The sequence below is a fragment of the Pogona vitticeps genome, chromosome 9 (assembly GCF_051106095.1).
Source record: "Pogona vitticeps strain Pit_001003342236 chromosome 9, PviZW2.1, whole genome shotgun sequence".
Lineage (NCBI taxonomy): Eukaryota > Metazoa > Chordata > Lepidosauria > Squamata > Agamidae > Pogona > Pogona vitticeps.
The window spans coordinates 18,910,117-18,936,943 of NC_135791.1; the positions used below are offsets into that span (position 1 = coordinate 18,910,117).

Consider the following 26,827-nt stretch of genomic DNA (forward strand, 5'->3'; position numbering starts at 1 on the left):
TAGAAATATTTCATCTTGTTAACTGGTGAAGAATGGAGATGGATGACCTAGGAAAAAGAATGAGGCACAGGTTGAATGAAAGATGATTGTTTGGACTGTCTTGAAAGGGAGAGCATTAAGTAATAATCTGACCTTGAAGATACAGTTGTGATGGACCTCCACAAATGGAAAGTGCACCAACTGTTTCACTGTTCTTCCTGTGGGCGTTATATCTTGGGAGACAAATATATTTGCAAGGCCACCAAATGAGACATTCTGCCAAAATTTGCCAACCAATCAGAGATTCCTTGTGATTTTCTCAAGAATGTCTTAGCAATCCTTGGCACTATCGGCAGCTGTTCTTCCAAGAGACTGTAAGTTTCAGCTTTAGGAGGAAGACACAGGAAGAGAGATCCACCAATATCTCCTGTGTCCCCCAATGAGCTCAAGGTGGTATACATGGTTCTCCCCCAAAACCCGCCCCCATATCACTACAGACCTGTGAGGTCAATCAGGCTGGCAGAGGGTGACTGGGTCAAGGTCAGCCAGGGAGTTTCACGGATGAGTGAAGACTGGAACTCAGATTTCCTCAATCGCCAAAACTCTAGGCCACTATATGAAAAGATGTGTCCTGCCACAGATCTATGCACTCATTGGCACACAGCAATATGATATTTAATCTCGGCATGAGTATTCCCAATTTGAAGAGAATGAATACTTTAAAAAATTATCCCAGGCATTTTAAATGAACAGTATCTTTGGTGATAGTTTTTTAACACCTCTCTGTAACCTCCACTGTTTTAGATTTTAATTGTGTTGATTTAGTGTTGCATTTTGATACTGTACTTCTTATCTTTTCTTATTCCCTGGAAAAGGTCTCTCCTGCCGAAGGGTGGAAGGTAAGTACTTAACATATGATAAGGTAAAGGTAAAGGTAAAGATTCCCCTTGACAATTTGTCCAGTCGTGTCCGACTCTAGGGTGCGGTGCTCATCTCCATTTCCAACCCATAAAGCTAGCATTTGTCAGAAGACAATCTTCTATGATCATGTGGCCAGTGCGACTAAACACGGAAGGCTGTTACCTTCTCATCATGGTGGTACCTATTTATCTACTCGCATTTTGCATTTTGCATGCTTTCCAACCACTAGGTTAGCGGGAGTTGGGACAAGCGACAGAGGCTCACTCCGTCACATGGATTCGATCTTATGACTGCAGGTCTTCTGACCTTGCAGCACAGAGGCTTCTGTGGTTTAATCCACAGTGCCACCACGTCCCTAACATATGGTAAACTAATCAACAAATAAATCACTTTGATTGCTTTGCTCCAAAATCCCAGAAGAGGGCACTAGCACTCCTCAGTGTTTTGGTGCTGTGCAGCGCTATGGCACAGCTGGTAAATTTTACGCAACAGTATGTCACCCTAATATTTACCTGGCTTAGAGCTTGCAGGAATACCCAGAAAAGCCCCACAAAAGATCTGCAATAGACAGATGAATATGTATAAAGACTAGTAAGTCCAACTTCTCACCAGAGGCATAAGCAGTATGGTTGTGCTTAGAAAATTTGGTTTCTTGTTCCTTGTCTTGGCATCTCTCAGCACCATGCAGAGGACAAACATACTTCACAGATTAAGAAAGATCAAGGTTCTAGTCCATATTGTTTTATATTTTAAATGTGCTGATTTATTGTATGCATTTTGATATTTGTTGCATTATATTATTATCATTCCATTCCCTGGAAAAGATCTCTCTTGGTGGGAAGTAAATACCTAATACATGATAAATGAACCAATGAGAATATGTTGAGAAATATCTATCATACTATACTGGGAAATATTTAAAAACCTAAAATATAAATTTTCTTTACAGTGATCTTTACCTTTACAGTATCTTTACAGACAATAAAATATCTTTAAAATTTAACAGAGCAAATGCAGTATTTTACAGTATAGAACAACAGATAGCTTGGAATGATCATTAGAGTATATTTATAATTTAAAATTAAAATGTCCACCAATCAGAGATGATGAACCTCCCGTTGTTTCACTGTAAGGAATAGAAAAGTTGCTTTTGTGAACTACAGTTCCCAGAATATTCCAACCAGCATGTGGTATTTAGGCTGTATTTACCAAGCTCAGCTTTTGGTGTAAAAGTCTTTGACTGTGATCTGAGAGCTCTAGATTCTAGTCCTCATTGAGCCATGAAACTCACTTGTGCTAATAACACTTTCTTGGCCTGACCTACCTTACAAGGTTTTTCAGAAGATAAGAGGGAAGGAAGAGAAGAATGTATACTGCGTGGTATTCAATAAAGAGAAAGTAGGATATAAATACAGCTGAAAACAAACAGGGGTTCAGAAAATAGTAACAACATGCTAGAAACAGAGAATGCACACATCTGCGCAAGCAGATAAACTTGATACGAGAGGATGAAATGTCAACCAGTCACTCACAGGAGAAAGATGTTCACAGATTGATCATGGCTGAAAGGGATCACTGCCTACCCATTTTGTTCTGACAGAGAAATGTATGCCTCAGGGAATGGTTGTCAACTCACTCAGAAACGTTCAGATGGTCTGTGGTAGAGCTGGAGACCAACGGGGAAGACCTTCAGAGTGACAGCTCTCCGCTTCTAGTAGGTTCCGCACTGAAGAAGGAAACATTGCCATATTAGCAGGGCTTCGTCATTTCTTTGAAAACAGCACACAATGTTTATTCATTCGTTCATTTTTAAAGAATTTTATTCTTACGCCTAATGTTAGTAGAAGTCTTTCAAATGCTTCTGTCCCTTTAAGTTAAGGGAAGCTAACCAGCTGTAGTCTTGATCAGCCATTCTCAACAGGGGCCGTATTTATTTATTTAATTTATATCCTGCCCATTTAGACCATATGGCCTCTAGCAGAGGGTGGGGAGCCTGGCATATTTGAAAAGGGCCACAGACCAGAAACAATTCTTTACATACCACCTTAGGTTCGCTATGTGACTTATACAATTCTGATTTGGCCTATATTTATTTCATATTGCATTTATGGTCATGGCCAACAAAGGCTTGAGAATGGCTGCTTTAAAGGACACAACTGGCACCCACAAGAAGGTGGGGCCTAATGCAGAACGTGCTTTGTTCCACATTATACAAGGGGGTGCTGATAAGTATTGAGCTTTTCCCAGAAAAAAAAATTGAGCTAGGAAGCTATAAATTGCAGAGTGTATTGGCCAAGTTGTCTATACTCAACAGTGCAAAAATCAACTACCTATGATTTTAACTTATCTTTCATGTTCAGGTCCAAAGTGAACATGGCAGCACCTCCAGAAAAGTTCAATGTGGAAGAGCATAGGACCATAATCAAGTTCCTGTTTCTCCAAGGGAAAGGCACAAAGCAGATCCATGATTAAATGTCACAAACTATGGGTGACAGTGGCCCTTCATATGCAACAGTTAAACATTGGGTTGTCAATTTTTAAACTGGCCATTTTGGTGTTGAAAGTGAGAAACCCAGTGGAAGGCCTGTTTCTGTCTCTGTGCCTGCAAAGGTGAAAGCCATCCATGACATGATTATGGAGGGCTGCCGAATATCAGCCAAAAGTATTGTTATATATCTGAGAATATCACATGAGAGAGTTGGTGCCATTATCCACAACGACTTGGAAATGAGAAAGCTGGCAGCAAAGTGGATCCCCAAACTTTTGACAACTGAACAAAAGAGGAAATGTGTGGAGTCATCATCGGTGGCTGTTTTGGAACATTTGGCAAGAAATGAGTCAGATTTCCTGGGCAAATCAGTAACTGGTGATGATACATGGGTCTACTGACATGGATCTACCAGCAGTTGGAAGAATTTTATTTGCAGGGACTTAAGAAGCTGCAAGATAGATGTGCTGCAAGTGCATTGACTTCCTGGGGGAATATGTAGAATAGTGTGGCTTCCTAGCTCAATTTTTTCTGGGAAAGGCTCAATATTTATCAGCACCGCCTCGTAAGGCCATAGATTGATTCATCCTCCTGTTGACTCAAATATCTTCCATTAGTTTGCTGGGAACTGACCAGGGTCCTGATTTCTACCTAGAGAGCCCTTCCTTGACCAGCTCTGCAAACTGTAAGCTCCTCCAAACTAGGATATCAAGCCCACTGGATGACACTGCTGTCTCAGTGTAATTTGCTCAGAAGGCTGTTAATGAGATGAAAGGGTAGGAGAGAACCCTGCCACTCCTTGGAGAGAATGTAACATAAAAGCAAAATACCCATTTGTAATAATACGAGAGTCAAAAGTCTAATTTCATCTCACTGGAGCTGGAAAGCTTGTTAAGCAGTTTTGAGTAAAAGCAATCTGTCCCCCCACATGGTATCCTTGAGATGTATAGTATTACAATTCCCATCATTTGCAGGATGATGGGGACTGTAGTCCTACGCATCTGGACCGAGCCACATTGGAGAAAGGTGACTTGTATGTGCCTTATATAGCTAAAAGAAAGCTGGGTCCTTGCCCTGAGTAGCTAACAGGCAATCTTTCAGTTTCAGACATCTGATACATTGAATGCACTCGGAAATTGGATATTATAATCATTCCCTGATACAGGAAACTGGAAGCGTTTGCTCTATCAGGGAACATGCTTAGTTCAAAGATTCACAGGCAAGACAATCAGCTCTAACTAGCGACCTGTTCTGAAGTCCTTGCCAAGGGCTTGTTAACTGCACATTTAAGCAGGTGCCCTGAGGAATGAGTGAAAGGATGATGTGCCAAAGGAGCAGGCTGGTAGCCAAAATCCATCTTCCTTTTTAGAGCAACCAGTGACTGCATAGGTGTGTCATGTCTCCATCGGGTGGGCTTTCCATGTAATTGCTCTGTTCCAGGCAGGGCCAGCCCTACAGTTAGGCAATGCTGGAGGACCATAGCAGTCCCTCTGCTGTTCCTTCCTTGCACCTTCCGGCCACTTCCAGTTGTTGGAGGGCATTGCTGCATAAGCCACACGGACCATCTTGGCTCAACTAAACCAGGGTGCAATGAAAGATACTTTATCACAGTGGTTCCTAACCTTGGGTCCATTCTTGGACTGCAAATCCCAGAAGCCCTGGCCAGCACAGCTAGCAGTGAAGGCTTCTAGGAATTGCAGTCCAAAAATGTTTGGGGACCCAAGATTAGGAACTACTGCTCTATTGCAATGGTTTTCATACTTAGGCCACCTGGATGTTTTCGACTTCAAATTCCAGGAGCCTCACCAGCATGGCCAATGGGCAGGGATTCTGGGAGTTCAAAATATCTGGTGGCCCATGTGTTCATAAATCCTGCTGTACTGTTAGCCACCAGTCTAGTTCATTTATACAGGGAGGCAGGGTGCCATCTTGTCCTTTACCTCACCCAACCAAATGCTGTCTTCCAGGGCTGTTCTAATATTTGGTTTAAAACCTGAAGTAAGAAAAAGATCACTCCAACTGGGTAACTACTATAGGCAAGGCATTCAAGAGAAATTTAGACAACCACCTGGCAGATATATTTTTATTTGGATTCCTGTATTGAACAGGGAATTTGACTCGATGGTCTTATAAGCCCCTTCCAACTTCATGATTCTACAATTCTCTACACTGTTTCATGGCCAGGAGGCTCTCCAGGTGGATTAAATTTACCTCAATGTATAAATTTACAACTCTTTTAATACAGTAGTCCAGGAGTGAGGAACATTTGGCCTTTTGGATGTTCTAGATTTCAGTGCTCAGAAACCACACCCTAAAGCCCCTTTTGCAAGAAGTCTGCGAGTTACTGAAACACTCTGCACATGCACAGAGACACAAAGGCAATCTAGAGCAGTGGTTCCCAACTTTGGGTCCCCAGATGTTCTTGGACTACAATTCCCTGAAATCTTGCCCAGCATAGCTAGTGGTGCAGGCTTCTGGAAATGTCAGTCCAAGAACACTTGTGGACTCAACGTTGGGAACCACCGATCTAGAATACTTAGAATTCTCTGCTATAGCTCAGGGGAATCCTGGTTGCTGACAGAGATTTCTGAGGAACTCACCACACTTGGACATAAGACAGACATGGCAGTTAAAATAGTCTTGAACCACCATAACTATAGTTCACCGACACACTCTCAGTCTCTTAATCTCACTGATATTTGTGCACTGTGACCAAACATTTATTTCATTGCAAACAATCCTAGACGTATTGGGGGTATGTGGTGGCGCTGCAGGCTAAACCGCAGAAGCCTGTGCTGCAGGGTCAGAAGACCAAGCAGTCGTAAGATCGAATCCACGCGACAGAGTAAGCGCCCGTCGCTTGTCCCAGCTCCCGCCAACCTAGCGGTTCGAAAGCATGCAAATGCAAGTAGATAAATAGGGACCACCTCGGTGGGAAGGTAACAGCATTCCGTGTCTAAGTCGCACTGGCCATGTGACCACGGAAGATTGTCTTCGGACAAAACGCTGGCTCTATGGCTTGGAAACGGGGATGAGCACCGCCCCCTAGAGTCGGACACGACTGGACAAAAATTGTCAAGGGGAACCTTTACCTTTACCTATGTACCAGCTGAGACTCTTTCAGCCTAGACGCTCTCTCAACCATTGGTCCTCCAATGATTGGGGCTTCAGTTCCCGGAATTCTAGATCAGTGGCTGTCATCAGGGACTTTGAGGAGCTGACGTCAAAACTGCCTTGAGGGCCAAAGGCCAAAATCTGATTGTGTTTCTATGCTGGTGTAACGCAGTTAGAATAAATCTCAGTGGTGATTTGTCCCAAGTTCATAAATTATTGTTGGCATGGTCGTTTGATGCCAGGTACAAGTTGGTGCACATCAGCTAATATCTTAATCATTGGCAATTTGCCACCAAGATTGAGGCTTGTTTACATTACACTGCTGGGTGGAACAAACAGGATTTTAGTTGGTTCGGCCCTGGAACACAGTTCAGATTTTTTCATGTGGCCCCTCTATAGAAATTAATTGCTCGCCCCTGAATTAGATCAAGAACTGCTATCTTCTAATGACCAGGCAAAGCATTTTTCAGCTTAAAACAAGAATACATTGCTTTTTTAGAGGCGAAGAATACTGTCACTATATACCCTGTTTCCTTGAAAATAAGACCTAACCTGAAAATAAGCCCTAGTGTGATTTTTCAGGATGCCTGTAATATAAGCCGTAATCCAAAAATCAGACCCAGTTCAGTGAAACCCTGCCCTCCACCACTGTGCAGCAACCAGAAGATGACGTGACTGTATTTGAATAAACGTAGATAGTTGTACATGAAAAAAAAACAAAACATCCCCTGAAAATGAGCTCTACTGCTTTTCAGTAGAGCAAAAATTAATATAAGACCCTGTCTTATTTTCAGGGAAACGTGGTAGAAATTAGAGGAGAAAGGCTGTTATCTGCTTGCTCTGTGGCTAATGAAAAGAGAAAAATAGATTGTCCGTAAGCACTTAGCTGAATCCTAACTGGTATGTGGCACAGCTACATTATCTATCATGATATGCTTCATGGAACTGCGGGACAGCTGAGTGGTTTTGGTATCCGGTCGCAGGGTACAGATTGGCAGTTCAATTCCCCAGTGCACCAAGTTGACAAGGAGTTGATGATCCATAGGGTCCCTTTCCAGTGCTCCTGTTCTAATGGATTATTGGTTTAGGCATCTGGCTGCAGAGCTAGAGGTTGGAAATTGGATTCCCCACAGTGCTTCCTGTGAATAGAGCCAGCCTGTGTGTCCTTGGGCAAGCTGCATAATCCCAGGGTGCCCCCAGAAGAAGGGAATGGTAAACCACTTCTGAATATTCTCTACCTGGGAAAACCTGAAAAGAGTCACCATAGTCAGAATTGACTTGATGGCACATGATGATGATGATGATGATGATGATGATGATGATGATGATGATGATGATGATGATGATGATGATGATGATGCTTGCATGGCTCTCTCACTTTCCATTTTATAGTCTTAAAAGCTCATGCAGAGTATATGCATAGGATCTCGTCCTATGTGCAGAATTACAAGCTCTCTTAAAATAAGGAGCAAATTTCCCTGCTCAAAAACAACACAGCTTCTCAAGGAATGCGTATGACGTTCATGTGGAATATGAACGTATGAATGGGGAAAAAAAATAACTAGGGGACATTTGCACCCTGAGAGCCTAGTGCTTTCTGGATTTATTAGGTTTCACTTCCATTGGTCTTAACTAGAAGGTACAATGGTCATGCTGGCTTGGGATGATGTGATTTGTAGTCAACAGCATCTGGACGGCATGAGGATGCCTTGCATTTTCCTGGAGGACAGGCTGTCTGGGTGGAATTTTGAGCAGAAACACTACTGACAGAGGATAAAGATGTAGTACATCATTTGTTACCGCTTCCACTTGTTTATTTATATTTGTCACAATGAAGGCCTGCGATATAGTGAGATAAAGGGGAGGGGCTATCATTCGGCGGTTTACAGCATGCACTTTCCATGCAAAAGGTCACAAGTTTAATTGCTAGAAGATGCACAGTCAGGTGTAGTAGGTAGAGCAATGAACTTGGACTCAGGAGGCCTGGGTTCAAATCCTTGCTCAGCTATGGACACTCACTGGGGGAGTGGAACTGGTGAAACCACTCGTTAAATATCTCACTTACCTTGAAAGCTGTATTAGGGTGGCTATAGGTAAGTTCTGACCTGACGGCACATAATAGCAAAGTTCCCGATAGGGCTAGATAATATCTTCCTCCCCCTGGATTGTCCATAAATTGGACAATCCCCTTCCAAAGAAACTGGGTGTGACTAGAAGTTGCTTTCCGTGCAACAGCAAGGTAGAACAAGGCTCGAGGCTCTCTTTTAGATAAGAATGCCATGCCCTGGAGGCATGATGCTCCCATTTTGGAATTTGGGGTGGGGCGGCTTCAGGACCTCTGGGGACCACAGAAATGACCTGGAGGAGGCTGCATGAAGCGAGGGGACCATATGATTCCTCTCTTTGGAATAAACACATGTATGGAGTGGTTCTCTAAGTTTAGGGCAAGCTTGTAAAAAAGGGAAGGAAAAAACCCACAGGAAGCCTATTGGCCTGAGGGTCAGACAAGAAGACCATATGTGGTCCACTGGATGTCATGGAACTCCGCTCCCATGATTCCTAACTGTTGACTATCTTGTCTGGGGCTGATGGGAACTGCAGTCCAACAACATGTAGAGGGCCACACTGTCTAAAGTAGTGGTTCCCAACATTGGGTCCCCAGAGATTCCTGACCTAAACCTTTCAGAAGCCTTCACCACTATCTGTGCTGGTCAGGATTTCTGGGAATTTTAGTCCATCTGGAGATCCAAGGTTGGGAACCACTGATCTTAAACAAGGGTTCCTAACTTTGGCTCACGCGATGTTCTTGAACTAAACCTCTCCAAAGAGCCATCCACTAGCCATGATTTCTGGGATTTGTAGTCCAAGAACATCTGGGAACCCAGAACTGGGAACCACTGCTCTAAAGAGCAGGTAAAGGAGTTGGGCTCGCTTAGCTGAAAGAAAAGAGGTCTGAGAAGAGATATGATAGTCATCTTCACATTTATGACAGGCTTCATGCAGAAGGGAGATTGAGAAAGGTGACTCCATAAAAAAAGGAACCAAGCCAATGGATCCAAATTACAAGAAAGGGAATCTTCACTAGACATTGGAAAGAACTCGGTGATGGTAAGATCTGTTTGATGCTGGGGCAGTTTATCTTCGGAGGTGGTGGACCTTGCTGGAGGCTGTTAAACAGAGGTTCGACGGCCATCTGTTGAAGGTGTTTCGCTGTGGGTTTCTGCAACGGCGGGCATTGGATTAGAGCAGCCATTCTCAACAGTGGCCATGTGACCCCGTCACATTTGAAGGGGGCCAAATCAGGAAACAATTCTTTACACAGCACCTTATAAGGTTCGTGGAGACTCCGGTGGCGTTGGTGGTCTGCACCGCCTTTTTCCATCTTTGGCGGATAGCCCGGCTGCGCCCTTATCTCGATGTGGGAGCGCTCACTACCTTGGTTCATGCGCTCGTAATCTCAAGATGAGACCACTGTAACGCACTCTACGTGGGGCTACCTTAGAAGTTGACGCGGAAACTCCAAGTGGTGCAGAATGCGGCGGCCAGACTCCTTAGCGGAGCGAGAAAATTGCACCATATTTCTCCTATTTTGGCCGCACTGCATCGGCTGCCCATTCGGTTCCGTGTCGACTTTAAAGTTTTGATGCTTACGTACAAAGCCCTAAATGGATTAGGATCTCGATACTTGGCGGAACGCTTACTCCCACCTAAGTCTACCTGTGTCACACATGCGAGTCAGGAGGTGAGGCTGAGGAGCCTGAAGGAAAAAAACAAGGAAACGGGCCTTCTCAGCGGTGGCTCCTCGCCTCTGGAACAATCTGCCTCCGGAGATTCGTGCGGCACCCTCGCTAGGTACTTTTAAAAATCAATTAAAAACGTGGATGTATAGGCAGGCCTTCCCCCCCCCCCCAGTTAATTCCTGACCTTTTCCCTCCTCTCTCTATTTGATTTATTTTGTACGCTTCCCATCTTGCAGAATTATGAGCCTCATGGTGCTTCCTCTTCCTTACAAAGCAGGCCCCCCTGTCCCCCCCACAAAAAACTCCTCTTTTGCAAGAAGGAGAGAAGTCCATAAGAGCAGCCACTGAGATCCGGTGCCGTGCCACAAGCCGGCTGCTCTTTGGACACGTCCCTTCTCCATACCAGCCACGAATGGCCGGTGTTTGGTCATGGCTTCCAGGAGGAAGGCCTGCTATAAAAGAGCTAGCAAGGAGGGGGGAAAATCTGAATGTCACAACAGCCGTCGTGAACACAGGCTTCTTTTGTCGACCCGCTGACAGTGACACCCACTTGCCTCCCTCGGATGCGAACCGAGGCACAAGAGCCGGTTTGATCCCGGCCGGGTGTCGGGGGCAGGCGAGCAGGCTGTGTTGCACGGACAACAACAGCAGCATATGCCTTTATTTATCAGTCCCTTTCCCCCTTGCTGCTGACAAATTCGCCGCACAACCTCCCTGCAGTTCCTTGGTTTCCCTTCATGTCTCCATAGAAACTTCTAGATCTTAACGAAGAACTCAGTTCTATCTGTGCCTCACCTTTCTGGCTGAGCCCGGGATGGTCTTTCTGTTTTTCAAAAGGAAATTCTTCTCGGATCAGAAACCCACTGCTTTAGAGTCCTCCACAGAGCAGCAAAAATCTGCTTCGCCTTGCCATTGGTAGGGCTAATTCCTGTGCAGGGTTCACTTTGCATGGTGTGTGTGCCCCCCCCCTTTTACCTCCAGCAGCTCAGATTCAGCTGATACTTAATCAGAGATACTGACACTGCCCCTGTAACACTTAATCCTCCTGTAGCTTCAGGGCAAAGGAACAGAGCAAAGTTGAATTCTGGAATATCTGGTACAATAACACAGGAGAGAGCACCTCTGAGACTGTGCAGAGTTCTGCTTTTTCACTACTGTTTTTCTCAACCAATGAAGAGGTGCGGGAACGGCATTTTCACCAGGAGGAAAGGTGCGATGAGATTCTCAGATCAGAAGAAGTAGCTCGGGCCTTGGGAATTCTCTGTTTATAAACCAGCAAATCGAAGGGGTGGGAAAGCAACGGTGCCTTTAAAAGTAGCACGCAAGAGGAAATGTTATTCCTGCTTGCCAAAACTCCCTCCGTCTAGCTCGAAGTGATGATAGGCACCTAGCTTTTCCATTCATCTGCCCACCTTAAAAATTAAACAGCACAGAGGCAGTGAGGATGGCAAAAAAAGAGAGAGGAAGCATCAGGCAAAGATTTGTTTATTTATCTATTTATTACATTTGTATTCTGCCTGTCCTTAAATAACCTCAGCTACATGGCTGGCTTCCTCCCCATTTTATCTTAGGATCATCTTAGAACCACAGAGCTGAAAGGGACCCTCGAGTCCAGCCCCTGTTCAAGGAGGCACAGTGGGGAATCGAACTCCCGTCCTGTAACTCTGCAGCCAGACGCCTAAGCCACAACTGCCTGTAAGGCTGCTCCAGCTGAGAAAGCGAGAAAAAAACACAAAGTGTATAGGAGTGGGGGTTGCACAGAATACATATCTTGCATTCTCACCCTGTGCCTTTATCCCGTCTGGATAAAAGCACATACTGTCTACTGGCATTGCCTGAGCACTGGCTATTTTCTGCCAGCGTCTGTGCACCAGGGAGGCGCTGGCAGGTCTTGGCAGGGCTGCCAACACCGTGGGCGCGTGCAGCTCTTTCAAGCTCCTGCCCTCTGACAAACGCATGGCATCTGCTCAGGTTACGTATACAGGGAGATCTGATCACAAGGGCACCCGCTCAGGATGGGGACGATTGCTGAAGATCAGCCCAGGGGCCAGGGCCGGACTGGCCATCTGGCAGTTCTGGCAAATGCCAGAACGGCCGATGGTCAGAACGGCCGGTTCGGGGAAGGAAGGAAGGAGTTGGCGAAGGCTGTCCTCACAGCCGCCTCAGCCGGCCAGCCGGCCGAGGACGGAGGCAGCTGAGGCGGGCTCGACGCGTGCCTGCCGGGACCCCCTCCCCGTCAGGGCACTCCTGCGGGCCTGCCGGGAGCGGGAGAGCTGGGGCAGGCAGGAGCGGCCCTTCTCGGCCGCAAACGGGGGCTCCTCGGGGGGCCGCCTGTGATGGGAGGGGTGGGGCGGGGGCGGCCGCCCAGGAGAAGGAGGAGGAGCCACGCAGGGGTGGGGCGGGCACGGCCATGGCGGCGGCGGCAGTGGGGCGAAGGGCGGCACGGTGGGGGCTCCTTCCCTGGGGGTGGCGGCCGCTCGCGCAGGCGAGGGGCTCGGGGGGGCGGCGGGCCGCGGGCGATGATGCCGCCGTGGAGGGGCTTGGCGGGCGCTCGGGGGGGCGGGGGCGGCGAGGTGGTAAATGCCAGGGCCGATTTTTGGTCCCAGTCCGGCCCTGCCAGGGGCAGGTCATTGGGAGTCTGGGCAGGGGACTGGAAATGACAGGAGAAAGCCACCAGGGTTAGTAAGCTAAGAAAGGGGAGAGACTTAAGGTAGCTGGATTAGCTCGGGAAAGGTGATTAAAAGCATCAGTGCATGGATGACTTCCTCTCTGCTTGGAAAGGAGGGGGAAAAAAGATCCTTTGGATTTTTTTATAGGAGTATTGAAAAGGGTCTGAATTTACTTGGCTTTATCGCTGGGATGGTTAAAAGCTGGTTTTGAAAAAGCCGTTCCTGAGATCTGCTTCACGGCTGGAAGGATGGAAATACGTTGTTGTCATTTGGCCTACATAGCCTGGACTCATTCAGATCCTCCCCCGCATCACTCTGTTTTCCCCTTAGCAAGAACGGAGAGGATCTGGAGCCCTCTGGATGTTTTCGGATCACAACCCCCATCACTCTTTACCACTGGCTAAGCCTGTCTTGGGCAGATGGGAATTGTAGTCCAACAACACCTGGAAAGCTGCGAGTCCCCCCTGCTCTTGCCCTTCGGTCTCAACTTAATTTCTGATGCTGCCGATGGACTAGAAATACGCCCTTCTCTTTCCACGCTTCCTACACTAAGCATGCCCGCCACCTGGAGTGTTTTTCAGGGAAGGTTGTCAATATCTGGCTTCCCCTTTTTCCTAGGTTTCAGATGTCACACCATTATTCCTCGGGAGGATTTTGTATTTCTGCTTGGCTCACTGGTTTTGCACGCGCTTGCGCTATTAGGGCTGATTGTTATAAACAAATAAAGAAATCTGTGTCCCAGATCTGCACATCAAGGGGACATTTTCCTCCCAGTTGTCATTAACGTGATAATTTACCCAGAGTTGATAAAACTGCTAAAATAGCTGCAGCAACAAGTGCATGTTTTCGTATGTGTTTTTAAAAAACAGCTTTTGAACAATGAAGGCTGAAATCCTAAATGTCTTTATTGTTGTTTCTTGTTGTTAATTATGTGCAGCTCCAAGTTATGGTGTCCGTTACAATCTCCAAAATATCCTGCTCTCATCTGCCCTGCTCAGCTCTTGCATACTCAGGTCTGTGGCTTCTTTTAAGGAGTCGTTCCCTCTCATATTTGGTCTTCCTCTTTTCCTGCTGCCTTCCATCTTTCCCAACACGAATGCCTTTCCCAGAGAATCCCGTCTTCTCATGATGTGCCCAAAATAGGACGTGCCCAAAATAGTGCCCAGTTTCAATATTTTTGCTTCCAGAGATAATTCAGGCTTGGTTTGGTCTAGGACCCACTTATTTGTCTTTCTGGCAGTCCAGGGCATCCAGAAAGCTTACTACAGTACTTATTTGTAATTATTAGCAATTATCAGTCATTCCCCCTTTATAGGATGAATTGTAACTTCAGTGCCAACGTGCACAAACAGGGCTGGCCTACGGCATTTTGCTGCCTGAGGAAAAAAAGGTCAAGCTGGCTCCTTCCCTTATCATCCACGTACAGAAGAGGACAGGACTACTTGTGGAGTCTTCTTTAACCGCGCACACCAGAGGCTAGCGGGCTCATTTGTGGCCTGAGGGAAGGCTACGTAGGACACACAATCTCTCCTCCAACTGGGGGGCCATTGTTTGTGAAAGGCTCCAGAGGAAGGGCCCGTCAGCGGCTCTTCCTGCACAATCCGCATCTATCAGCCGAGGCAGGCAATTTGTTCTGCCTAACGGTAGGGCCGGCCCATGTGCAAAACTTGTTCTACAGCTGAAATCTTTGCCCCTTTCTGCCTAGATCTGAAATGAGGCTCTCGTAGAAAGCATACATGTCAACCCACGCATACACAGTATCTTGCATCCTGTAGCTTTTCCAGTGCCCTAGTTTGAGCACCCCCCACCCGCTAATCATTGTTTCCTGCCACCACCCGCTCCTCAGATTGTGGCACTCCTCCAGTTGGCTTTCGGCAGCACTCCTGCCCGGCCCCATCAAAATAACTGTTGTCAGAAGCTCTGTCGTGTCCTCGAGGGAGGGGGCTCCCGGCTCAGGGCATGGTTGGTGTCAAGGGGCACAACACCCTTCCCCCCCCGTGATGAGCGCAAACACCCGCCATCAATCCTGACATAAGGGATCAGGGTCTCTTTGATCGCTGCTGCGGAGGCGGTATTATCCTCCCTCTTCCCAGAAAGGATTCAAGCAGATAAAAAAGCCATTTGTGCTGGTTAGGATGCAATAATTAAAAAAAAAAAAACACGTCAAGGTTGTGTCCCTCCAGGAAGGAAGCCTGACAAGGAGACAGGGATTGTTTAAAAAAAAAAAAAACCAAACAAAACGAAAACGAGGCTTCTTTGCACCCACCTCAGTTTTGATCACCTGATTTTTACCAGAATAATACGACAACGGTCATCATAATAAGTGCAACGGACAGCAAGGGGCTAATTTCCATCAGCCCCAGCCAGTATGCCAAAGATGATGGACATTGTATTAGAGGTTTTTCTCTCCGTGATCTAACTGGGCCCAAAGGCAAAAGGCGACTTGATACTCATTCCAGTTCTTCGCCCACCCAGCCCCGAACTGTCTGCTCTGACGGACAGCTGGCCCTAGGAAAGGTCTTCCAGATATCCAGTCTGGGTCTGACGTACCACAAACCCTGCCTGGCCTGATCTATCGCTTACTGCCTGGCCTGATCCTTTTAATTAGAGATGCCAGATACTGAACTAGAGACCAGCTGGTTGTAAGCAAGTATCCTCCTACTGAGTTACGTTCTTTCCCAAGAACAGAGAGATCTCAGAAATAAGCCGAGGCTAACTCAAGCTATTTTGCTGCTTGAGATAAAAATGAATTATGCCTACACACACACACACACACACACAGAGAGAGAGAGAGAGAGAGAGAGACAGACAGACAGACACACACACACACACACACACACACACACACACACAGAGAGAGAGAGAGAGAGAGACAGACAGACAGACAGACAGACAGGCAGACACACACGCACACGCACACACAGAAACACACACACAAAAACACACGCACACAGACACACAGACACACACACACTACAAACTAAGGATTTTTTCCCCCTATAACAGCCTCTTTTCTTGGACTCATGGGAACGGGCCTGGGTTCACTCCATCAATTTCCAGGGAGCATAGGAGATCTTAAAGGAAATCTTAGAACTGCAGAGCTGGAAGGGACCCTCTAGATCATCAAGTCCAGCCCCTGTCAAGGAGGCACAGGGGGATTCGAACTCCCAACCATGCCTAAACCACTGAGCTACCAGAGATGTTTGTCAAGAGGAGGAATAGATTATCCCATTTTCCTCTGGGCAAAAGCAGCCGTTCTGACCCTTCAGTGACTTCCCGAGTAGCTTGGACCTCCCCGAATTCTGCTGTTCTAGGCAACTATCCATCCCTGCCAAGTAGGGCAGACGGAGTCAAGTAAATCCGCCAGGCAGGACCCGATGTGACTAGTCAGGCACTGCAGCAGCGTTGGAAGGATGTTTTGATTTGAGGCTGGGAAACAGCATTCTAAAAGGCAAGGACTGGACAACACAAGAGCAAGCCACGTACAGTACATGCTTTTACTCTCAGGGTGGACCTAAGTTTAGCAGAGATCCTGGCTCTAAACACCCGGGAGGCATCTTGCTCAGACTCTACAGGCTGCTGGCCTCTGTGACTGACCTTACCTTTTAGAAGCGTCTTAGTGGCATTCTTGCCTGTTGAAGTTGTCAGCATCGGGTTTGCTGAACCAGATAGAGGGGGGCGAATCTGGAACGGAAAGAGCAAGATGGATCAGTCCCGGGGATGCCTGCGAAGCCGGAGAGCAAAAAAGTCCCCCTTGGAGGCAGCAGTAGAATCAGAGCCTCCCTCTGGGTGATGATGGTGGTGATGGCAGTGATGATGGCACCCCGGCTGGGTGACAGAGACGACAGCGTACCTGGGCGCGACGGGCACCCTGCTCGGAAAGTCTGAGGTTTGGTCGGTATCCTGGGGTGCTGCTCCCTTGTTAAGTCCCCGTCCTAGAAGAATCGCACCCCTCGCTTAGGTGGCCTTCCCAAAGCCTTGGCTAAACCAGAGCCTCAGTAGCCGGACTCTGGCAGGGATGGCTTCGCAGGCACGCGAGTGTTAGTGGGTGCCCGACTATGTTAACTCTGCATTTCTGCAAGCAGAGCCCACACACAAATTCCACCGGCTGTGTGTGCGCAATGGGGTGGGGTGGGGGAGAGGGGGGGAAGAGAGAGAGAGAGAGAGAGAAGACAAGCTGCTGCTACGGCTGCAAGCAAGAGAGGGGGAATGCTTGGCTAAGTACATTGGTTGCTTCTCACACACCGCACATCTCCCTTCTTCTCTCGTGGGTGGATGTGAACGAGGATGGGCCCTGGGGCTCCCCTAAAAGGAGCAGATCCGCTCTCCTTGCCCGTCCGCTCTCCTTTGCACCCTGCCGTTTCCTCTCCATCGGTTCAAATACCTGTTACACTGAGCTGGTTGTCTGTATGATGACACTGGTAGGCAGTTGTAGCTTCGATACTGAATCGTAGCAAAAGGGAAAGAAAGGGTCCAGAGGTAACTGAAGGAATACAGTGGAGCTTTGGGGAAAAAATTCCTTTCGGGTTCCACAGTTCCCAGAACCCCCTGAGCCACAGAAAAATGTAATTCCCAAACCTTGGAACACAGTTGGTTTAACCCAGTGGTCTCTGACCTTGGATAACCCAGGTGATCTTGGACTCCAGGTCCCAGAAGCCTTCACCACCAATTCTGCTGGCCAGAGTTTCTGGGAGTTGCAGTCCGAGAGCACCTGGGTTACCCAAGGTTGGGAACCACTGCTTTAGTGGATCATCTAATATAGTACTGTCTACTCTAGAGGTGGGCATGGTGGAGCGCTCCAGAGTTTGGTGGTCATGGCACCCCAAACCAGCAAAGCCACATGATGGGAACTGTAGTCTAGTAGCAACCAGAGGGTCAGACATTGCCCCTCCTTGGTCCATTCAGACTCGCAGTGGCTTTCCAAGGTGGAGCTAGCAGAAGAGCTCAGTGAGTTGGCTACCTGAGCGTTGGAGACACTGAGATTGGGTGGTTTGATTCCCCAACTTGCCTTCAGAGAGAAGAGACAGCCTGGGTAGCCTTGGGTAAGCTGCACAGTCCCAGGATGCTCAAAGAAGAAGGGAATGGTGAACTACATCTGAGTATTTGTGACCTAGAAAACCCTGGGAAGCTTCACCATAATAGAACTGGTTCGAGAGCATGTAATTATTATTGCTAAGCAGTGAAGGGCCTTTCTTCTTGCCTGATGGATGCTAGATCCTTTTAATTCAATACATTAGTGGCCAAAGGTTCTGGGTGGAAGCAAGTGCACTATTGTTCAGAGACCCACCTTGTCCCAAAGGGACAACACTGATTTTTCTTCCATCCCATATCAGGCAGTTTCTCCATTCCCCTTTAATGGCAATGCTGGCGATGTCTTTTTCAATGTTTCTTGGGACAACTGACACATCTTTCAGCAGAACCCGAGAAAGCTGCTTTTTAGGGGGTGGTTAGGGTATTTTAGGAGTTGTCGCCCAAAATGTCGCTTTCTCGAGCTTTAAATGTTTGCCTGCTCACCATAGGCAGCAAAGAATTGCAGGCAGGTGAACACACACGTTGGCCAAAGGGTAATGTGTCCTCCCTTGATGCACCACAGAGCAACTGTGAGGGTTGAGAGAGGATGGAGACCCTCTTCTCCGTACCCACCATGGAAATATGATGGGTTGTAGAAGACTGGGAAGGGAGACACGTGGAGTTCCCTGTCTCTCTTCTGCCAGCCCCTAGCACAGCAGCAGCCATTTCTGCAAAATAAAATAATTGTTGTGGGCATACGGTATTTGTAAAATGGGAATCCACACACACTCTACAGTCCTTCTGGCTCCATCCTCCTCTCCAGGAACGCCAGCAGTTAAATTTCGGCAAGCGCTTCTCTCAGCTGTGGTGCACACACATACAAATGCGTGTGTACGGGTGCCAAACGCCAGCATGCCACTTCTGTTTCCCTCCCCCTCCCATAGTTGTGCCTACCCACATAGTCGGCGCTGCTGAACGTGGTGGCCCCACCCGTTAGTATAACCAGATCCAGTGAGCATTCTTAGGGAAACCGGCTTCCGGAGCCAGGATGAGATCAGCTGTTGGAGGGCCTGTGAGTGCCACATGCAGAAAAGGGAAGAGAGGCAGGCTTTTCACCAATGTGTCCCTGTATGCTGTCAGCAAGCTCTGTGTTGCACCCCTCAGGATGCCAAGGGAGGGGCTGCACTGACACAACAGAGTGTCCCTCCCTCTTTTTGTCTGAAAAATATCAGAAGCGGTGGCGGTGTGTTTTTAGATCCACGGCAACAGATAACAGCCTTCAATCTAGATGGAGGAGCACACACAAAAAATTCTGCAGTTGTAGAGACCGAGTAGCTGTCTGCCAATGCAGGAAATATTGCCCCAAGCTATGAAATGCTCTACATTTAGGTCTTCTGGCAGTTCCACCCCAATATATATTCATAATTATATAAATGTAAATTGCAGTTTCTAGTCTATAAAGCCCTAAACGGCTTGGCTTCAAGTTCACTCAAAAACTGTACCTCCCTTTATGAGCCTGCCCAATGTTAAGATGATGAGGAGAGGCCTCTCTCTTAGTCCCACCAGCCTCACGGTTGCACCTGGTGGGGACACAGAAGAGGGCCTTCTCTGTGGCTGCACCCAGACTCTGGAACTCCCTCCCACAGGAGACCAGGCTGGCCCCATCTTTGCTGGCCTTCAACAGATGAAAACCTTTCTCTTCAGGCAGCCTTTGCCTGAGTGACTGACTGTCTAGGAGCCAATAAATGGGATGGTTTGTATTTTGTTGCTTCTAAATCTGTTTTTGGAATGCTTTTATTTAACATTTTCTAATATAATGTTATTCATTCTTCTTTAATATATGAATAATTTACTCTTTTTAGCTTTTAATGTTGCATTTTTAATGATGTAACCTGCCTTGGTCATTTTTTGCAAAATATTTAAAATAAATAAATAAATAAATATAACTATAACCCTAACTGTAACTATATAAAGTTATATATAACTTTAACTAACTGCAACTGTAACTCTTAAGTACCTATCCATTCAAATTAGCATATGAATGTTTTATAGCATCCTAGGTATTTCTTTGCCCTTCGTTCCTTCGTTCCTTCGTTCCTTCGTTCCTTCCTTCGTTCGTTCGTTCGTTTGTTCGTTCGTTCGTTCGTTCCTTCCTTCCTTCCTTCCTTCCTTCCTTCCTTCCTCTTTCTCTCTAACTCTTCCTTCCTTCCTTCCTTCCTTCCTTCCTTCCTTCCTTCCTTCCTTCCTTCCTTCCTTCCTTCCTTCCTTTCTTCCTTCCTTCCTTCCTTCCTCTTTCTCTCTAACTCTTCCTTCCTTCCTTCCTTCCTTCCTTCCTTCCTTCCTTCCTTCCTTCCTTCCTTCCTTCCTTCCTTCCTTCCTTCCTTCCTTCCTTCCTTCCTTTGAGCGATGCATAAATGACCACTCTAGAAATGGGCCGGAGGGGTTTGGGGTCTGGGATTTCTAATCCTTGGGAATCAAGACTCCCAGACCTCCATGTCATCATGGAAATGAGCCGTGCGTGTTGTGCTGTCCTGACGCACAGCTATTCCACGTCCTCTTTGGCTGCATTCATGTTGGAAGGCATTCTTGATCCGCCCAAGGACACATTTTTTGCACATTTCCCTCCATTACAGTGGGCAGGCCGGGCCCACCTCCCGAAGTCTCCTCCAGAACACAGGGAGCCACAAAAGCTCCTTGTTTATCTCTTGATCTCCTCCACAGCTTCTAAAACACCAGCACCTCCATAGTTTGGGACTCCTCCAGGACTGACAAACTCATACGTCATAAAAAAAGGGGGGGAGGATAGGCATCATCCCACAAAAGAGGCTGCTTATTTGTCTCAAATTGCATAAAGTACGTGTACAGCTGCAAGCTTGTGAATTATTTTGATCAGATGTATCAGAATACATCTCATCCTAGCGATGAACACACAGAACTTTGTTACAGGGACCCTAAAAGGTCTTTCATTGGGACTCAGGTGTGGTGTAGTGATGAACTAAGACTCAGGTGACCTGAGTTCGGATTTCCCACTCTGTCATGGAAACTTACTGGAAATGTGGAATTGGTGAAGCCACTCCTTAAACATCTCACTTACCTGGAAAGCCCTGTTTTGGGTAGTTAGTTAGTTAGTTAGTTAGTTAGTTAGTTAGTTAGTTAGTTAGTTAGTTAGTTAGTTAGTTAGTTAGTTAGTTAGTTAGTTAGTTAGTTAGTTAGTTAGTTTGTTTGTTTGTTTGTTTGTTTATTTATTTATTTATTTATTTATTTATTTATTTATTTATTTATTTATTTATTTATTTATAGCCTGCCAATCTAGTCGTACGGACTACTCTGGGTGGGTAACAACAGATCAAATCTAGTACAATTTAAAATCATAACAAAATTTCATTTAAAATGAAACCACAATAATCCAGATGGGAAAAAGGCACAGAGAACAAAATCAGGTGGTGGATGGAGGAAATGCTTGCTTAAACAGCCAGGTTTTCAGTTAGCGTTTGAAGATCCCCAGGGAAGGATCTCAGGAGGGAGGCTATTCCAATGACAAGGAGCCACTACCGAGAAGGCCCGGTGTCTCGTTTTTTCCTTCCGGGCCTCCCTCGGCGTCAGGCTCCTCAGCCTCACCTCCTGGCTAGATCGAGTGATACGGGTAGACCTAGGTGGGAGAAGGCGTTCCGTCATGTAACGAGGCCCTAAACCGTTTAGGGCTTTATACGTAAGCGTTAAAACTTTGAAATCTATGCGGAACCGAACGGGCAGCCAGTGCAAGGCGGCCAGAGTGGGAGTAATATGTTGATATTTCCTTACCCCAGTAAGAAGTCTGGCCGCCGCATTCTGCACCATCTGGACTTTCCGCATCGATCTCAGAGGTAGCCCCACGTAGAGAGCATTACAGTGGTCTAATCTCGAGATTACGAGCGCATGGACCAGAGTGGTGAGTGACCCAACATCTAGATAGGGGCGCAGCTGGGCTATCCACCAGAGATGGAAATAAGTGGTGTGGACCACTGACGCCACCTGGGATTCCAAGGCAAGGGCCTGGTCCAGATTATAAATTATAAATTGGTCGTGACTTGACAGTACTGTATATAACAACAACAGATCAGCTTTCAAGGTGAGATATTTAAGGAATGGCTTCATCCGTTCCACACCCCTGTGGAGTTTCCATGGTGGGGTGGAGAATCCAGACTCAGGTCTCTTGAGCCCTAGTCCTTCACTCTATCCACTACACTACACTGGACATCACATGAACTGGGTATGTCTTTCAGATGGAAATCAGGATTCTGGTTGCTGTTTTGTGGTTACAGCTTAGGCGCCTAAGCTGTAACCTTAAAACAGCCACCAGATTTCCGACTCGTATCTGAGAGACAACCCTGGTGATATCCATCTTGCCTCAAAACTGCTGGACTTAACATTTAAGGGCAACTTTCCTGGCAAAATCCATCTTACCATGTATGTTTAGGCTTTAATGTTTTTGGACTTTTAAGGTCTTCACACTGGTACAAACCTGATGAACTGGTGTTTTAGTCCATAAAAGCTTGTGTATTGTCTGATGATTTTTTTTCGTGGTCTATAGAAGTATCGCCTATTTTTGCACGTGGATTTTATGAACTGGGTAGGTCTTCACAAAGGATTCCTTCACAAAGAAGCATGCCCCTTGGCAGCCCTTCAAATGGAGAACATAAAGAAGGGTACACGGCCACCTTAGAGTCTACTGGTCAGATTCTAGCCACTGGGAACACTTTGTGTGCATTACATTTTAATAAAACAGCAATACTTCACGTGTATCTTTCTGCAAACTGTTTGCAAAGCCCCCGCCCCCACCCCGTTTTCATGCAGTTTCCTCCTCTCTCTGTAATAGTCAGGATCCAGATATTATTCACAGCGGGGAGAAAGCAGTTTGGGGCTGCTCTATCATTGCTCTGAAGAGGATACGGTCCCTCCCACCCTCCACCCTTGCCCAAATTACTCCTTTGGCAGCCCTGCAGGCTGCCATCTCTGAAGTGGAGCTCAGGGCAATTGAATAGCTAAGCAGTAGCAACAGGCAATTATCCAGGAGGGAGCGTGGAAGAAGCCACCGGGCTGGGAGCGATGTTTACAGCATCTCCGCAGACATATGCAAAGAAGTCTTCCTTTATTTATAGCCCACCTTTCTTCCGTGAGAAAACTCAAGCTGGCGCATAGAAAGTTGTGAGCAGCTCCCCTTCCAGACCCCAAATCAGAAGCAGCCGGATCTACTTAGCTTCAGCAACATTGCTGGCTAGCTTGGTGGCGTAGGCATTGGTGGTGGAACCAGAGGTTGGGAGTTCAATTCTCCATTGTGCCTCCCTGACAGGGGCCGGATTCGGTGATTAATATTAACAATGCTCTGCTGTGTGCCTCTGGACCATGTTGTTGTCATTTAGTCATTTAGTCATGTCTGACTCTTCATGACCCCATGGACCAGAGCACGCCAGGCCCTCCTGTCTTCCACTGCCTCCCAGAGTTTGGTCAAATTCATGTTGGTTGCTTCAATGACACTGTCCAACCATCTCGTCCTCTGTCGTCCCCTTCTCCTCTTGCCTTCACACTTTCCCAACATCTGGGTCTTTTCCAGGGAGTCTTCTCTTCTCATGAGATGGCCAAAGGATTGGAGCCTCCGCTTCAGGATCTGTTCTTCCAGTGAGCACTCAGGGTTGATTTCCTTAGAATTGAACCATGTACCACTGTATAAACTGGGACAGAACAGAGCATGCTAGAGGGTTTGACCATCAACAGTTTTCTCCACGGAGTGGTGCTGTCCTCTGTCATTCCAGGGACATTTTGATATGTCGTCATTGCTGCAGATTTGAGTGGATTATCCCTATGTTTGCATCCAGGAACGGCAAGGGTAATATATTGTCTATTTATTTATTTTCTTTAAAATATCTTTACCCCACCTTTCTCCTTAAAAAGGACCCAGGGCAACTTAAATCATAAAAAAACCCCACAACATTAAAAGGTAAAAGCAAATTCTTCAAATATTTAAAAAGAATCAATTACATTGTATCAAAAATATTAGGTAGAAGTGTCATGAAAAACAGATTTGGAAGCCAGAAAATATCAAACATCCCATTTATTGTTTCTTAGTCAGTTAATAATAATAAATCATGTCCCATTAAGTCAATTCTGACTTTAGGTGTCCCTTTTCGGGGTTTTCCAGGTAGAGAATACTCAGAAATGGTTTACCATTCCCTTCTTCTGGGGGTGCCCTGGGACTGTGCAGCTTGCCCAAGGCCACCCAGGCTGGCTCTACTTACAGGAGGCACAGTGAAAAATCAGACTCCCAACTTCTGGTTTTATCTCCCAGATGCCTAAACCACTGAGCCTGCATGAAGAGGAAAGGTCTTTGCCTGCTTGCAGAAGGACAGCAAAGATGTGGTTTGTGGTCCTTGAGATAGCTTGGACCCAAGCCGTGAAGGTCGAAGCGCTGAATTGTCCAAGTAACACCTGTCCATACCTCCGGAATTGTCCTGTCACATCTCAACCCCAACACTAATTACACCTCCCTTTTTGGCTGTATTCACCACCCTAGTCCTGCCCACTTTATGCTCCTCCCCTTGTTTCAAATGCCTGTCATTCCCAAACCCTCCCATTTTTACGTATCCACTGTATGGCAGTATCTCTCTTTTTCATTTTTTCCCATTGGTTTTCTGCTTTAGCAGTACAGTGCTGCATCAATGATTGCTTGGAGAGTCATAATATTTTCACTCATTATTATTATTTTTTAAATGATTGGAGCAACAGCCGATATCCTAGTAGCGTTAGAAGACAGGAGTGTGTGTGGCTCTCAATGCATTTGTTGCTGGATAATTCAGTGGTTTAAGTATTTGGCTGCAAAGCCAGAGGTTGGGAGTTTGATTATCCATTGTGTCTCCTAGGGGAAGAACCAGCCTTTGTGGCCTTGGCCAAGCTGCGCAGTCCCAGGGCTACCCCCAGAAGAAAAGAACAGTAAATCACTTCTGAGTACTGTAGTCTCTACTTTGGAAAGCCTGAAAAAGGGTCACCATAAATCAGATTTGATTAAATCAGCACATCATCAGCATTAAGAGAAGTTGGAAGAAAGAAGGCAACAGAGAAGGGTTGCTGCAGGTCTACAAAACAAAGCCCAATGTAAAAACTTAAATTTAAGTCAAACAGGTGGGAGTGGCATTAAAGCATGGAGGGTTGGTTGGACATCGATCAGTGGAAACATATCTACAAGAAGACATCAGTTCAGAGGACAAGCCCACAAAATGTGTGGATCTGCATGGATGAGCACAAATCAACATGGTAACCGGGTCCACATAAGCAGTTCATGCAGTGAAGCAATGCAGAACAAAAGAAAACAGGAAGTAAACGGGGTGGTTTTTTCCCTCTTTTCACTTTGACACACTGTAATTCTATTGCTCACTGGAAGGACAGATCTTGGAGCTGAGGCCCCAATCCTTTGGCCATCTCATGAGAAGATAAGACTCCCTGGAAAAAGACCCTGATGTTGGGAAAGTGTGAAGGCAAGAGGAGAAGGGGACGACAGAGGACGAGATGGTTGGACAGTGTCATCGAAGCTGCCAACATGAATTTGACACAACTCCGGGAGGCAGTGGAAGACAGGAGGGCCTGGCATGCTCTAGTCCACGGGGTCACAAAGAGTCGGACACGACTTAACGACTAAACAACAACAACAACAAATTCTACTGACACCTGTTTCAGTCTTGCCTCTAAAGTACTAATATCAGAGGAGCAAAAAAAGCTTTTTAAAATACTCCATGTGGGTAAGCTCTCTGATTCGCAACCGATTTCTAAGGTTTTGGGCAGAAACTCTTCTTGCTGCCTGGTCATTTTAACTGGGAATGAACTTGTAAACTGGGATGGCTCCTGGTGGTATTGTGAGGTGTGCAATTCTCCTGATTTTTGCTAGCAGGGGGGGATTGTGGGGGCGTAGGCTCTCAAGGGAGATGGCTGTGAAAATGCTGCATAAGCCCGTGTGATTCCCACCATCCTCTGTAAGACTGAATCATTTACTTCCATGGGAGAGTGTAAACAAGGAGAGGAGATAGTTAAGGATGCCATTGGGTTAGAAGCAAGGTCTGTCTCATGACTGGTAAGCCCAGAGACAAGAAGAAAGACAGGTTTCATTCTGAGACACTTTCCAGCAGTGTCTAGTAGGTAGTCCCTAACATAGTCAGCGCCTTGACTTACTATGTTGTAATGAAGCTCTGGGGAGTGGTAGAGACAGATATATAGATGAAGATCGGTGGTTCTCAGCCTTGGGTACTCAGATGTTCTCAGGCTACAACCCTCAGAAATCCTGGCCAACACAGGCAGTGATGAAGGTTTCACTCTGATCACACCTATTAACACTGCCTTCTTCCAGGTCTTTTCCCTTGATTACTCCCCCTTTATCTCTCCTCTCAGGCCACAAGCTGTAGCCGTCAACTTATCAGGGCTTAAAATACATATGTCGAGAAGAATTAGTCTTCCATAGGACCATGATCACTTTGGTGTTTCCACACAGTGCAGAGGTATGATGTTCCATTTCTTGTGGTGTACTACTTGAACACTGTCTCTTTTTAGTTTTTCTGAAATGACATAGCGGTGAACTGATTTAAGAGGTACCAGACTAGTGAATTTGACGAGCTCTGTCAATTTCATCTGGATCCCGATAGAGCTGTCAGGTCACAGGAGGAGGAATGGGCAGGAACCCAAAGGAAGGTGTTTAAAAGGACAAGAAAACTTGACTACATTGTCGATTTCATCTGGGTCCCAGCAAAGCTTTCAGATCACAGAAAAGAGGACGTCCCCACCAAAAGTGATTTCTAGGGCAGGGAGAAGCAAACTAATGAAGAAGCAAAGCAGCTTTAGCAGGGCAGCACTTATCTGACACAGCGCTAAACTTGACAGGCATGGTTGAA

The 26,827-nt window shown here is 46.5% G+C and overlaps 1 protein-coding gene across 9 annotated transcripts in view; it reads right to left on the minus strand.

Moving 5' to 3' along the window:
• MAG (myelin associated glycoprotein) overlaps nucleotides 1-26,827 on the minus strand; it is a 69,993-nt gene that overhangs the window by 21,235 nt on the left and 21,931 nt on the right. For 3 of the 9 annotated variants that reach the window (XM_020811888.3, XM_072979599.2, XM_072979598.2), the window contains exons 2-4: nucleotides 16,514-16,595; nucleotides 2,537-2,626; nucleotides 1-47 (exon numbers count right to left, since the gene is read on the minus strand). The exon at nucleotides 1-47 is cut by the window's left edge and continues 35 nt beyond it. In XM_020811888.3, coding sequence (XP_020667547.3) covers nucleotides 1-14 — 14 coding nt within the window. In that variant the 5' untranslated portion in view covers nucleotides 15-47; nucleotides 2,537-2,626; nucleotides 16,514-16,595. Of the gene's footprint in view, nucleotides 48-132; nucleotides 499-2,536; nucleotides 2,627-16,513; nucleotides 16,596-16,764; nucleotides 17,137-26,827 lie in introns of those variants that run through there. The other 6 variants (XM_078380260.1, XM_078380264.1, XM_078380262.1 and 3 more) reach the window with 4 other exon arrangements.